Consider the following 15,354-nt stretch of genomic DNA (forward strand, 5'->3'; position numbering starts at 1 on the left):
AGTGAGAATTTTAGTCACGGCTGCCATGACCTATGAGGGCCCGCAAGTAGAGAATAAAGCGCACCATCTATGTTGATGTGAAGGAAGTGGGTCGGTAGACAGCGCTCATAGTGGGGAACACAGAAGTAAGATACACAGGATCACCGGCCCTTACGCAGCCCTATGTAATCTACAGGTGCGAATTTGCCACACAAACGCCCAGCGCGCGTCGGTCCGTCCTGCACTAAGCGTTGCGCCGTACTGCCTCCCACCGCTGGGCTCCTCCCTCTCCAATGCGGCTTTGAAATGCTACGGAACGGAACGCGGTCCTGGAAGACTCCTTAAGTACTTAGCGGAGAGTTGCGGTGCGTATTAAAATTCAGGCGGTGGCAAACCAAGTGTTCAAGATGTTCGCTGGGTCCTCGTAGTTTATGAAAAAAAAATTCTTTGTGCGAAAGAAAAGTCCAAGTGTATTTTGTGCAGGCGATTACGGTCACACCTATGTAAACTTTGTGGCATGCGAAAGTCGCAAGTGGGGTCACTCAGACATACTGGGTCTGTATTGAGGCTCCGAATCACATCACAGAGAGTACTGCACCCGTTAGGATTCAGCACCCACAAGTCTTGCGCCATGACTGCGGGAAAAGCGAATTGGCATAGCAGCAGGGTTTTATCATCATGCGCAGCTTTCGCGGCGGCGGCAGGGTGGTTGCCTCCGAGCTCAAGTTGCACCAGTGCCAGCATTTTTCCAGCGCCAATGCCAAATCCGAGCGCCATCTACCACGTCCTCGGTCAGGCTTTCTTTGATGCAGAAAAATTCATCCCCTTCACAGTGTAAGAAAAAGCGGCGGAGGACTCCTGTTTTACGAATTGGAAAAACAGCGCAATCAAAGACGAGACACAAGAGAAGCAAAAAACACAGCGCTGGTGTTTTGTGCTTCTCTTGTGTCTCGTCTTTGATTGCGCTGTTTTTCCAATTCGTAAAACATGTACCAACCAGCCCGTATTTGCCCTCTTCAGGACTCCTATGCTGCGCTTATGAGTTGAGTGGATAGATGACGCGGTTTCCTGCGTCATCTCTTCCTTATGCAACGCTTCAGCCTTTTTAAGTTGTTTCAATTAATCAGTTGATCAATTACACACTCTCAATTTTCGTAAGTAGCATAATCAAGCATTGGCTTTTTATTTCTTAACATCTTCACACATTGAACCCATTTTTCTAGATCTTTTCCTTTCTTCATTTCGTTCATTACAAACATTTTATTAACTCATCATTGCATTTCGCACACCAATCAATCGTCAATCACTAGAACAACAAATTATAATTATACGATTTTTTCACACATGACAGCACCGCTTAAGGTAGATTTACACGACGAACCATTGCCAGAGGATAAATGGGACATCACGTGACAACTGGTCTCATAGTGCGTAGCGTGAATGCACATTTATGAGAAGTAAAATGAAACAACGCAGCGCGTACATGCCCGCCTCTTAAACTTGATGCGCCAATTGTATACAACCGTCTCGTTAACGCTTAAGCATACCACTCCGCCACATCATGTATGATACGCCAGTAGTAGATTTATTGAGTCAGAATTCTTTGATTACGGAATGATAAAAAATTCACTGTATAAAGGGGTCGCTATCTCCGACTGCTTGGTACATGAGGAAAGTGTATACAACAATCCCGCGTGGGATTCGTGATAGTTGCAAGCTGAATATAAGGATTTGCCAAACTCTTGTGTCCCCCTCCTTTTCTCTTTGCGCGGCGAAAGATCATTCCACTTGTAGGATGTTCATTTCGTCGTCTCGCAGGTGAGCGGCGCTGGTAGAGTCCGGCCCAACCTCTTCAACGACGTGAAGCAACTCAGCGCATCCGAGACGGAGGAGCTCCTCGTTATAAGGGAAAGCTGCTCCAGGGTAACTCAGCCCGGTCTGTTCGAGACATCGGGGCTTTCGCGCTGGACGACCAGCGATGTCCACTAGACTCGCACGCTACGAACAGCCAAGGCAACCGACAAAGAAAGGTACTCAGGTACGTCAGCTAGTGGCCGTCACACAAGTGCCGCCAGACGGTATAATTAGCCCTCGCATGGGTGTCCACCGATATATGCGAGAGAGTTACGACGCCATTTCCTTTTTTCAAAACTGGTTCTGGTGTCCACCTATATATGTGAGACAGTTACTGCGCCATTTCCTTTTTCAGTTTTGTTGGGGAAGTGGCGTGCATTGTGAGGAGGAGGGAGTTTTTATTAATTTATTTAGGAATACTGTCCACCCTCAGTTGAGGGTCATTACAGGGAGGGATGTTACACATAACACGTTCATACAAAAATAAGCAGCCAGATACAAAAATAAATATGTACATACAATACAGTGGCCTACGGATACAACGCGATCACTGCATCCGAAAACCACGATACGACCTGCAAAACGAGCAGAAGCTTTTCAGCCATGCTGTCCTTCAGGCGCGTGCCGTGCCCTCTGAGGCCGTGGGAGTCGAGGTGTCGGTGTTCCGCACACGGGGATGAAGGGGATTTTTCGCTCACGGCCGACGCCGATGACCCCGGCTTTTCTGCGACATGAGCTCCTTCACCTTGTCGCGTTAAAACTTAGTGCGTCGCTTGTCCACATACATATAAGAAGGCGAGTTATCATAGTCTGATTTTCTTGCGAACGTCTTGATCTCCGCGCATAGCTGACGCTGTAAAAACGGTTGGTAGCTATACCCGGATGCAACTCAAGAATGAAGCGGCCAATGCCCCTCAAAGGAGCCCCTCTAGCCAATGACGTCGGTTGATCCTCCCCTTGAATGATTCTCTACCTCTTCCTCTTGACATGTGCCCTTGAATCCGTTAGCGGGGAATCCCAGGGGGCGGCAGATGAATGGCGGATAATTACGGCTTAATCGGATTAACCGCGACTTCATGAAAATTAGCCGACACCATTGGCTGGAGGGCCATATTTGAAAGGCATCTGCCCCTTCGATCTTGCATTACCAGAATGTTCGCCCCCCCCCCCCCCTCCCGCCTCGCCCCGCTTTCTGCTTCAGGCGCAAAATCCTCAACGCAAGTGTTTACTGCTCGCTCCCGGCGAGGGACATATATGTTTTTGTTATGCAGGTCGTAGGTACGTTTGCAACTGCTAACTGCTCACTTGTCATTTTTCTTCAGACACATGGAAGGCGGTTCCCGCCGGCCGGCCGTAGCACGGAACCAAAAAAGGTCCTTTGCGCACTGCCACCACACCAGCATGATTCAGGCAGTCACCGCCTCCTATCTGTCTGGTAAGCCTGTGGTTTCTCGATAAATAGAAGCGAAGGTGTGGGGTAATTGGTACTTCATTCATCTGCCTCCTGTAGCATAAAACTAAAACCATAAGAACGAATTCGTGGTACTTCTATTACTGTCTTGCTCGTTTGCGGTCACCCATTTCTGCAACATGGCATGTTAAAGAGTTTCTACTCGTCCTGTATTTTCGTGCAACGCACTGAGGACGCTTCATATGCTCCCTGGTTTGACCAAGCCCATGAGTTGCGACAGATCCCCGCATTCCTCCACAGAAGCCCGGTGCAAAAAGAGGGTGAGAGGAAGCCCCGTTTGTTCATACTTAATCTCATCAGCAGTTTGCAGCACACTATAGATAACGCAGCAACCTGAGCCAATGGGAATGGCGCGCGCTTCATAAATATGTTCCTCCGTGCCTCAATTTTCCGGATGGTGGCTCCATCTCTGGGGAGGAAAGATAAAACTGTTCAGCAGCTCTTGTTTTCGCATTAAGTGGCCCTTCGTATCTCTTAAGTTTTCTTTCTACTGCGACAGCATTAGAAGAACCATGACGGCGAAAACTGTGGCGTCGGACTCTGCGTATCTGTGTGTGTGTGTGTGCATGGCTTCACCTACCAAGAGTTCCAGGGGTCGTTCATGCGGAGTTCATGCTCCCTCTGCTACCGCTCCGCCTCTCGCCTGCTATAAAACCGGCTGTAACCAAGCACCGGCTGTAATGACTTACCGGCTGTAATGAAACACCATTGATTGCTTCACGTGATCATGACGTGTTTCTCTGCGCCATGGCACAGGGACACGTTATCTTCATCTATAAAACAAACACGAATACAGGGCTAGCTCCAGCTTGCATAGAACACGTACTATCTGTGTCTATATAGGCGGGTGCTCATATAACTTCCCCGACGCTGCTGTAAAGTGCACGTTTTGAGAGATACGTACCTGGGATCCTTCGGTGTCACTAGCAATCAACGTTATTGCTACTTCTCCCCCTCCCCAAAAGGAGAACGAACTGTGTCAAGGCCCTTTGTTGTTCTGAACAATCGAAGAACGCCCCCAGCCATGGTGAGGGCTGCGGTGGGTGTGTCCCCGTGCGGGCGCTGCCGTTTAGGGTTGTTCTTTTTCCGTCGGGAGGCGACATTTTAACGCGACAGCGTAATGGAACTCATGTCGCAGAAATGCCGGTGTCGGCGGCGTTGGCCGTGAGCGAAAAATGGCGAATCTCGGTGGACACCTGAACCGCGCCGTAAGGGGATGGGTTTTCTTTCCCTTACGGCGCGGCGCGGTACGGTTGTCCAGAGAGAATTGTGAGACAGGCGTCATCTCGTATCCTTAAAACCATTTTGAAGCGAAAAGCTTCACTACGTTAGTCAACACCGCTCTTCACGCGAGCCGGCTTATGTAGGAGCACGAGTGACGTCACGCACGGCGCAGGTGGCCGCCACCGACGGCCGCCGACTCCGCCGCCTTTTCTCACTCAACGCTAATTCAGTCATTCCACATCTTTCTCTCATCACGAATCAAAGCACGAATGAGGCGTCTACATATCCAGGGAGCCAGTTATGCGCCCTTCCTTTGCTCAAAGCTATCGCCGTCTAGACCATTGTCAACGCCAATGCCAATGAACGCAATGAACGCCGATATCTTTCGCTCTGTATGCCCTGGATTAGCTGAGCTAATCCACATTAATTTTTCATTGAATTTTCCTTCCCTTACGGTCCGAGTCGGGTGTCCACCGAGATATGTGAGACAGGCATCCTTTCCTTAAATCGTCCTACGGGCCATGTGTCGCGCCGAACGGGCGATGGTATACCGTGCACTCCTTGGCAACGCTGCTTTACGCTGTCGCGTCTCATTCTTAAAGACTAAGCTTAAGCGTCCTCCCTTTTTTTTCACGACGACATTATAGGCTTCATGTGTGGATAGGAAGCTTCTAAATTTCTGGCGAGAACAACACTTCTATGCCTGGCCAGGCAGCCGAAAGTGCAGTATTTAGAAACAATATAGGCGGCGTTTTATTTGTGTCTGTCTTAAAATGGTATAGTTGTCGACGCCATAATCAGCTAAGCAGATAATCAAGGCATAATAAAGGATCAGAAAACATTCTGACTCTCATATCTATCTTTACATTGCAGGTTTCGTCGAGAAGAAATTGCCGTTTCCGCTGTGCCCCGCACATCGAGGGGTCGCACGAGCAGGCTCCGTCGTCTCTTCAGAAACCCTGAGGGTGCAACTTCGAAGCAGATGGCGCTCCCGACGACGCCCGACTAAAGCCCATTAACAATTTGAGCAAGGGGCTTTATGCCGGAACTCTTCGGTAAGCATGGGTGTTCTTCGACCTTTCACGCGGTCCTTTTTTAGGCCAAGCTTTGGTGAATAGCGCATTACGTGTGGCCAGTGCTTCCATGAGTCAAGCGCCCGCCAATTCTCACGCCAAGGCAGAGAGAATTTCATTCGCGGTAAACATTTCCTATCGGAGTACGTAAACAGAAGAGAAAGCGCGATATCTATGTTCGTGTGGTGGAAGTGAGTAGGTAGACAGCAACTTATAGTGGGGGCCACGTAAGTAAGATAAGACGGGAGCACCGACTCTGACGCACCCCTATGCAATCGGCAGGTGCAATTTTGCTACACAAACGCCTAGTCTACGTGGGGCAGGTCGGACCACTCAACGGTGCGCTGTACTGTCCCTCTCGCTGCGCTTCACTCGCCTTCGGGGTTGTGTTCACACTTTCCCCTTTCGCTATCCTTCTTGCAGACATAGCCACATCGACACGCCACCCCTATTCATTTGCCGCAAAACAACATGCGGGAACACGATGTCCCGGCAGACCCATTAAGTACTCAGCAATGCCTTGCGGATTGTTAAAATTTTAGTGGCAGCAAATTGAAATTCTGGCGGTAGGCGAGAACGCAACTGATGGGCCATAGATCCCATTAGCCTCTAGGCGAAGAAAGGTGAACATATTATGCGTGTTGCCTTATGGTCTGTTTGATAATTAGTAGGTGTGTCGTTGGAAAGAAGGAAAAAATAAAAGGAGAGAAATGAAAATAAAATAGAATGCTTCTCATTCAGAGCACGTAAGTAATCCCAAGCGCCCTCCTTAATTCTTATCCTGGCCCTTGCCTCGTGAGGAGGCAAGCCTGTCTTGGTGTCTGAATGCATAGTCTTCGAGGACATAGCACGATGCAGTCCCGCCCTCACCAACGGCGGATTTTGGCCTGAATATGCAGCCTGATGTCTGAAACTGCAAGAGGCAGTGATTCTGGGCTGGAGACTGGGTGACAAGTAATCAATCTTTCCTGTGTTTGGCCAGGCGTAGCAACATTGACGCGAAGACATGAGTTCCGGCGATAGCTATTAAAGAGGCCACGTTATGTAATGGCGTCAAAAGCCCGTGTATGGGGCGTGGTACGTCGCGTGGCCACATGCAGATAAAATTCGAGCTGAGGGTATCACGGACTCATTTTCAAACGATCGACTCGATCTTCAAGCAGAGCTTACGCTGCAAAAAACAGTTAATAGCAGTGCCGCGATTCTTACCATCATCCCATCCCTTCTGATGACCAATAAAAACAGAACGGGTGCACTATGGCCGCCCAATGGTTCCGCTGCAAAGTTCTTCAGGTTACAAATCCGCCAAAGCATGTACTCACTGCTCACTTTGGGCGAGATATGTGCTATTGCTGTACGAGTACGTGGGTTTGTGGCTTATCCTTGTCCTTGTTCTCCAGGAACATCAAATGTGGCTGCGGCCGGCCGGCCATAGCATGGAAGCAGGTCGCTCCAATGCGTGCGCGCGCCCACCACACGACCATGCTTGGAGCAGTCACCATATTCAGCTGCTCTGGTAAGCCTGAGCGTGCCTTTATCGGTAAAATGAAGCGAAGGTTTCGGGTAGTTGGTATATACTCCATTCATATGCCTCCTACCGCGCAATACCGAACCGTAACAATGAATCGGTGGCTCTTCCGCGGAGTCTTGCTGAATTCCGCTGACTAATTTTTGCGGTGCGGCGTTTTAATGAGTTTCTGCTCGTCTTCTGTAATCTCCGTGCAACGCAATGAGGACGATTCTTTTCCGCCTGGATTGACACAACTCGCGAGTCTCGACCCTTTCGTGTCCCCGCTGCTCTCCTCATAAGCATGGGACATGGAAGAGAGGGTCAGGGGAGGCCTCGTTCGTCTATAGTTCCTCTCACGACCAGTTTGCCGCACTGTGGATAACGCAGCTTCCTAGGCCAGTCGAGATGACGCGCGCAGCACAGATATGTTCCTTCGCGCCCGAATTCGCCAAATGATGACTCTGATCATCATCATCATCTATCTTCTCATGGCCCTCATTATTATGGCAGGATTATGATTGCAGGATGATGGAAGATTGCGAAGCTAGAGCAACGGGAACAGAAAATCTCTAACGTGGTCTCGGCGCTGATTGAGCTAGAGACGCAATAGAAAAATAGAATAGAATAGACTTGTTTTGTTATCATCTCGGTCCTTGACTTTTCTCACTGTTGTGCTCACTATGACCTTCGTGATGACCGGCAATCGCCGATGGATCATTCTTGGGAAACATTATCAGCTTGCCTGCGGCATGGGTGGAGCGGACGTTACACTTATTATCATTCTTTTTTATTTACCCTTTACTAGGCATCCTCTCACTCCAGTCGGACGTCCTTTCTTGGGGAGAAGTCTTGTCTATTAATTTGTTGTTATTTTCCAAAAACAAAAAACTAATACTTCCTCGCGCCCGACTGAGTCCGGGACACCACACAAACTGTCAGCGAAGAAACAGCGCTACAGTAAACTTAAAGAAAGTAATTCAATTTCTACTCGCACAGTAAAAAAAAATAAGAACGAAGCAAGCACATAAAGCAGCAAGCAAAACAAAACAATTCATACCACTGACGGTATCCGTGTATTACCTCCCGACAAAAAGACATAACTTCACATCACATAATGCACAAAACGAAAAAAAATGAGACCACCAAGATGTGCGTTAGAAAAGGGGATATTATAAACTCAACATTCACTCGGTCAAAAAAACAGTACACTCATTAAACACAAAGAAGCATTGTTTCGGTCAGAGCACCCTTAAATGCAGCTACTGATGGGTGCCGTAGAGTTATTGTAATGAGATTCTTACTATTGTTCAAATGCTCAGGTGTTTTGTGTTTTAGAATTTGTTCTCCGTTATTTGTTTTCAGATCCGTTCTGTGTATTTATCGATCCAAGATCAAAATTTTGATTAATTACAGCTGGTCTGATTTCAGTCCACTTCTTCCCCCGGAAAGAAGAGGCACACCTAGAGGGACGCAACACCAGTTTCGGACTGTGTGGCCACAATATGGAAGCAGGTGGTGCGAACAACGGTGCTTCGACACTTTCCCGTGGGGCGCACCGGTAAGTCCTAATGGGTCTCGGTTCACTGTTGGAAGCATGGTGGCACTTTCCGCTGAGGCACTAGCCCCCACCACCGCCACAGCTATGATCCTTTGGAAGTACATAGTAGACCCCACGACAGACGAACACACAGCGTCATACTCTTGGAACGCAACAAACTGGAAACAAACAGCTATAACGTCGATCCTCCACAATTCGCAATTTAAATTGACTAGACAAAAGCGTCAACTCTAAGAAACCAGAAGTTCGAATTGAAGCTCGATATTCCAGGCTCCAAAATATTAACCAGCTTAATTGTAACTTCCGGTTTATTCGAACTGACGCTAATTAACCTCGTAAACTTCTAGTGTATTGAAAATAGGCCGCGCATAATTCCAGTCAATCTTCGGTTTCCCGCTGGTCAGTAAAGTCGGCTGTACTACAATGAAAACTTTGTACTCTGCAATGATGATGATTATAATAACGCCTTTATTCATGGCATCAGAAATACAGAATAACAACTGCCCAGCCTCCTAAAGTCTCATATTCCTTGAAACGTCACTTGAGAAATAGCGAACCCCCGCACCCCCCGCTCGGTCAGAACTGTGCAATTCCCACGTAAACTACGCTGATGTCACGTCGTGTAATCGAAAACTAAGTTAGAGCGTGCACCTGTTAACCATCGACAGGACCACACCCGGAACATCGAGGGCCACAGAGTTAATTAGGGCCACAAGGCAGAAGAATGGGCGCGCAATCTGGTTCCTACAGGAGTAGGTGCGCTGTTAGGGCACAAAATTATTATTTTTAAATTATTGTCTTTTTTGCCGCTGGCTCCGTTTCTGCCTGATTTTTCTATGAGGAATATTAACCGTCTTCCGTCTGCCCGAAATTTCATTAAATTTAAGGCCACGCTCTTACAGAAATTGTATATAGACTTTCAATAGACTTCTTGTGGGCTCTATTGCCTTTTTACAGCTTTTTTCTTTTGTCCATTGGTAGCCAGTCGATTGTCTACACACAAGAGTCTAGTAACAAATTACGGCATAAATCTAGATTCTCTGTAGGCCGTCTGTAGCATTGATATTGTTTGTAGACAAGTCTAAAGGATTTGTCGATAGAAAGTCTATAGACTATATTGACAAAATAATATGGAAAGACCACAAACTGTCTAAAATAATATTTGCATGGGAGGGTTGCGTTCAGTGTTCGTTCATGGTAAAAATGACTGTATTGCTAACCATGGCTATATTCAGGTTGTTTTCTTTTCGGTAGCATGAGACTCATTTATTGCCCGCCGCTTGATTCGTACTCTCTGTCAATAACTCGGACTACGTTAGGAAATGCTTGTACGGTAACTCATATTTGAACGTGCGGGGTTAAAGCATGCCGTGCCATCCTTCTATGAACCTCTCTGTACACGCATTATCGTTGCAGGTTCGGAGTCGCCTGGTGCCATCCTCCGGAACTTAAAAAAGAGGCACTTCAACGGGACCGCAGCATGGAAGCAGGTAGTGGCAGCGACCGTGACGTTGCCATCCCTGCATTGGGTAATGACCGCTTCTTTGCTCGTCCCTAAGCTTCGCCTTCACGGTAGCGCCAGGGCCCTTCAGTTTGTCGAAGAGTGCGTTGTTTGGCAGGGATTGCGTCACTGTCACGCGGCTAGAGACGCAACTGAGGCGGCGGCGATACTTAGCACCCCGGAAACAAAAACAAAACTGGCTCTTGGGCATGACATTCTCTAAGAAAGCCTCGAATTTGCTCGGTTCACAGTTATGCTGGAAACCAGTTGAACAAATAGAGCAGTCCTTGGCCACAAGATCTCCCTTGAATGTGGACATTTCTGCAGCTCATTCGTTTCATGGTATACGGCTGATTCTGAAGACGGCGCGAAAAAGAAAAAAAAGGCGCAAGGAAACAACGGCCCTTTTACGCTTTCTTTAGAATATACATCAGCTAGGAAGCAGCTATCATAAACCATGGTAAACCCTTCGCCAAAAGTAACCGGTCTGCCCGGTTTGCTTCACATTTTTATAGCGGAACAGTCATCGCACCCATGCAATTGTAAATCTTTGTGATGTAAGGAGAAACCTTTTTCTCACCTACCAATACAATTTGGTTTTTAGGAAAGAGCTGGCGGCTCAATTTTATAAGGGAGAAGCAAACCATGCAGCCTGGTTACATTTGGCAAAGACTGTACTTCTTGTTTCATGAGTCCGTAATGCGCGCGTCACACGACCAATGGCGTGAAAACGCATGAAAACGTGTTTCCATATGGTCCCATCAGCCTTTATTTTACTCTTACTATTAAATTTAGTTGAAATGCAGCGAGTAATCCTTTTTTTTTACCACGTAAGCGGTTGGCTTATGGTGACTATATTGTGGCGGTTGTTCAGGGTGCAGATTAACAAGAAACGCCCCCTAGTGTGTGTTTTCTCATTAAAAAAGTTCTATCAACGCAATCTTTATGCTCTGTTGTGCGTCTTTTCGTTCGCATGTTGTGCCGCAGTCTTCGAGAACAGAGAAGTGGGGTACAGGAGAGGCCACGCCACCTAGCCTCGCTGCGGAATCCTGGCGTCTCGCCGACGATGCACCTTTGACAGCCCTGCCTTTGTCAACCTGGCTAATCGTCTGTGGTCCGACCAATTCAAGCACCCTTTGCGAAGTTACTTGTGTGGACGATTGCTCTCGAAGTGTTAGTCTTCGGTGCATCTTCGGGCTGTTGTCCGCATCGCCACCCGTCCACAACTCATGTTCCTGAAGCAAAATAAATATGACCTTAGTTGAGATGCTTGAGAGTTCGGCTTTGCGTTGGCTTCGTGATCCGATGAGCCTGTTAGTGGTGCGACACGTTCGCAAGCAAGATGCGCAGGTAAATAAGCCGTAAAGCAGTTTCTGAACGGCGGCGATGACTTTGAAAGCAGTTTCTTAAGCGTCCAGCTCTTTCTGGGAATAAGGGCACATTCAAATGTCGGAGTTGCGGACGTCAAAAGTGTTTTGGTCCATAAGTATTAAGTTATAACACCCGCTCGATTTTTGTTTAGAAGTAGGTGAGGTAGCTTTTTCATTTGGTATTGTGGCCATGGCGCTATGTATATATTTATGAGGGAACTACCTTGGTTTGCATGTTCAGAACAGGCTACAGGATCCGTCTGCGCAGATTTAATGCCGTGTTAGGTATTTTCCTGTGCCGTCTATAGATAACACGGCTGCGCCAGGAGCTCTGTTTTCTTAGCCCCTAGAACCGGAGCATGGCTTGTACCACCATTGTCATTTCTGACATTCTAGGGAATGTATTGGACTACAGGCAGCACTGCAAAATAATCCTCAGCATAATGTTTTCCCCGGTGTGTGGCGTGCAGCTCCCCACACAGCCTGCACATCTTTCGCTGTTCTGCGTTTTTGGTTCCGCCAAAGCGAACTTCTTATAACGCGATGCCTATAGGTTCGGTTGGTAACCGCCATAACCGACATCGTGTGGAAGGAACTCAGCAAGAATGCAGCCCACACTGAAGGTTGCAAGTCCCGTCCGTCGACACAAGAGAAGCGCGAACACCTTCCAAAGGCAAAATTCAGGTACACAACCAACACCTTCCAAAGGCGAAAATCAGGTACATAACCACTTGACATTGGAAAGAATCCTAAGATGCGAGGGTTCGCGATTCCGCTGAATGCAGGGAGTGGGAGTGAGATTTGTCCTGGCTGCGACATACGAATGCTGAGACATACACATGCTAATCTCCAAAGTTATTGAGAAAGGTTAACTAATGCGGACAACAACACTGCTTCTTCTGGTAGTTCCGGCATGTTTATAATTGGTGAGCCCGTACTACGTTGAGTATTTTTGGACAAAGCGTAGGTTAAGCTGCAGTTCATGTGAACCTGAGGGTGCGTTTTCTGAAAGATGTCGTTGACCTCCCCAGGTGGAGGGTTCGCAGCTTGGTTTGCCAGCTTGCCAACCCAAAGCCTACCGCTTGAGTCCTTCAAAAAAAATGGCATTGCTGCAATTGCCGTGGCTCTTGTCCCAGTCGGCGAGGGTGCGATCAAAATGAAAACCCCCAAACTAATTCGACAGGAGCTAAGATCATTGACAGACCACTATCTGCAGATCTCTAAAGTGCGTACAGTTGGCCGTAGAGGCATTGTGTGTAAGCCCTCTGACATCGCTTGTGTTGCAGACTTGCTTCAGTGCAAAATTTTCAGCTCACGCGCAAGAAACACTAGAAGAATTTCAGGATTCAGAAGTTGGGGTTTTTTCAGTCTACCGCTGTAGTAGAGAGGTAAATGGCTTGTTTATTGCTACTGAGTCTGTAATTACTTTTGCTGGCTCTTCCTGCCCTGCTAAATTAAAACTTTTCTCGATTGTATACCGTGTGGACACTCTGGAACGCCGCCCTCTTCAATGCACCAACTGCTGGCGGTTCGGGCATAGCGGCAAAGCATGCAAGTCAGAGACCCAATGCCGTTGAAGTGGAGAAGGTCATTCTGCTGAAAACTGCACCTCAGAGCAGTCTCATTGTTGCCTCTGCAGCAACACCCACTCAGCTGAAGATGCCAACTGCGCAAAACATAGTGAATAGCGTAGCTTGTTGTAAATTATCAAAGAGAAGTGGTACTCAAGAGCCGATGCTTACTCTGTTCTTAACAGAAAAAAAGACTCATATGCTAGTCGTGTGCGCGCTTCTGTTGGGAACATTGAGTCCAACTTGACTTCCTCGATTGTGACCACAGTAGAAAAAGCCCTTACTAAGGTGGTGGAGCGATTGCTAAACACTTTTTTGGGGGCGTTGGCTCAGTTTGTTGCTGTTCAATATGTGTCACCGTCAACATCCTCCGCTCTGCCAGTCACGTCTGCATCTGTTTCAGCTTGTGCAGCTAGTGCTGGAGGCTCAACATCACCTCCTAATGCTCCCCAAGTCCCAGCTAAGATATCTGTTCCTAGCAGTGCTTGTCGCACTGACATCTACACAACAGACGTCGGAACGTCGTGCCCTATGCAGAAGCGCCGTGCTTCCTCGTCACCATCTAAATCTAGTTCTGGACGTTGCCTCAGTTCAGCTTATATTAAATTTGGTTTTATGCCTGCTGAAATAATCTGCGCAGTACACGTGTGGATTCGAGGCTAGGAAGGCTGTGAACACACTGGCGTACTGGCCGACATCAAGGTCAAGTTGGCTGTTTTGGTCGAGATGAAAGTGCAAGTTGATGGTTTGGCGGGTTTGCGAACAACAATAGAGAGTCTTGAAACATCTGTTCAAATGATGTCTGATAAGTATGATGAAATTCCGGCACACCAAAAAAAAACAGGATTCTGATATTCAGACCCTCAAAAAAATTATGGGCGACCTTGAAGCAACTGATCTTGCAAATGAAATTATCAACCTAAAATTGCAGGTCAATGAGCTTGAGCAGTATGGTAGAGGTCAAAAACTAGAACTTCATGGCCTTAAGCAAGGTGAGGATGAAAATTTGCTGTCAAACGTGGACAAACTTGCTCGTGAACAACTTTAACGTGAACAAAGTGGCTCGTGTAGCTGTAATTCACAAGGGCGATGACACCAACAACCTCAACAACTACAGACCGATTTCTGTTCACTCTACTTTTGCGAAGGTTGCTGAACATGTAATAAATAATCGCCTGTATAATTATCTGGCACGACACGAAATTACTTCGAAAGAGCAATATGGTTTCCAAAAGAATGAAACAACAGAATCTGTTTTGCTTAATACAAAGGAACAGCTAATTGATAATATAGAAAGAAGACGAGTAACAATAGGAATTTTTCTCGATTTCAAGAAAGCCTTCGACTCGGTAAAACACGATATCCTTCTTCAAAAGCTGGAACGGTACGGGGTAAGAGGTCTTGCTCTTGAGCTTCTAACCAGTTATTTGAAAAATCGTTTTCAATTAACACAAATAAATGCAGTATCATCAACATCAGGTGAAATGGTAGTTAGTGAACCACAGGGTTCTATTTTAGGGCCGATAGTGTTCCTTCTATATATTAACGACATAGTGAACATACCGCAAACTAATAATATTTTTATTTACGCAGATGATACTAATGTGTTCTTTTCAGGAAATAATATGGCTATATTAGAAAAAGAAGCAAATTTATAGCTACAAGAACTTTCTTCATGGCTGGAATCTAACCTATTGAAACTAAAGGTTAAAAAGACTAAATATGTCGTATTTAGAGCCAAAAACATGACCATTACTGAAGGTTTTCAACTAAAATTTCAAAATACAACTCTACTTCGTAAAAATTCAATAAAACCTTAGGAGAAATTTTCGAGCAGCACTTACTGTGGAATGACCATTCAGACTATTTGCGCAATAAAGTATCCCGGTCAGTGGGTACAATAAATATATATATATATATATATATATATATATATATATATATATATATATATATATATATATATATATATATATATATATATATATATATATATATATATTAACGCTAGCTATACCACGTTGCTTCCTCCCGCCCTCTAGCGACGCTGCTAGAAGCTTCTCTAAGGTAATGTCTGTCGCTCGGGTAACAGCGGCGATAAGTGACCAAGCTTTTTCTACGCAGCCCCCAAGGGCCTTAAATTAGATCTTGCAGATAGCTCAACAGTGCTTCGTTCCGATGGTCTTCGAGCGGTTCCACACGTGTGGACCCGAAGCCGTGACGACGCATTTCGCTGCCGCATC

General features: G+C 46.7%; 1 protein-coding gene across 2 annotated transcripts; it reads left to right on the plus strand.

Annotated features, from left to right (window-relative positions):
* Window positions 1–3,199: 3,199 nt before the first annotated feature.
* LOC144107078 (uncharacterized) lies at window positions 3,200–10,269 on the plus strand. Of its 2 annotated transcripts, none has more exons than XM_077640063.1 (5): window positions 3,200–3,268; window positions 5,402–5,583; window positions 7,002–7,117; window positions 8,540–8,669; window positions 10,086–10,269. In XM_077640063.1, the coding sequence occupies exons 3-5, from the start codon at window positions 7,057–7,059 to the stop codon at window positions 10,225–10,227; spliced, it is 333 nt and encodes a 110-aa protein (XP_077496189.1). In that variant the 5' UTR covers window positions 3,200–3,268; window positions 5,402–5,583; window positions 7,002–7,056; the 3' UTR covers window positions 10,228–10,269. The 2 variants fall into 2 exon arrangements, with proteins under 2 accessions (XP_077496189.1, XP_077496188.1); XM_077640062.1 differs by having other exon boundaries at window positions 8,525–8,669; window positions 10,086–10,266.
* The last annotated feature ends 5,085 nt before the right edge of the window (window positions 10,270–15,354 follow it).

The sequence above is a fragment of the Amblyomma americanum genome, chromosome 10 (assembly GCF_052857255.1).
Source record: "Amblyomma americanum isolate KBUSLIRL-KWMA chromosome 10, ASM5285725v1, whole genome shotgun sequence".
Taxonomy (NCBI): domain Eukaryota; kingdom Metazoa; phylum Arthropoda; class Arachnida; order Ixodida; family Ixodidae; genus Amblyomma; species Amblyomma americanum.

Coding starts and splice junctions, on each gene's coding strand:
- LOC144107078 (XM_077640062.1), top strand. CDS start 7,057: ATGCGTGCGCGCGCCCACCACACGACCATGCTTGGAGCAGTCACCATA. Junction 7,118..8,524: donor CACCATATTCAGCTGCTCTG/GTAAGCCTGAGC, acceptor GATTAATTACAG/CTGGTCTGATTTCAGTCCAC. Junction 8,670..10,085: donor CTTTCCCGTGGGGCGCACCG/GTAAGTCCTAAT, acceptor TTATCGTTGCAG/GTTCGGAGTCGCCTGGTGCC.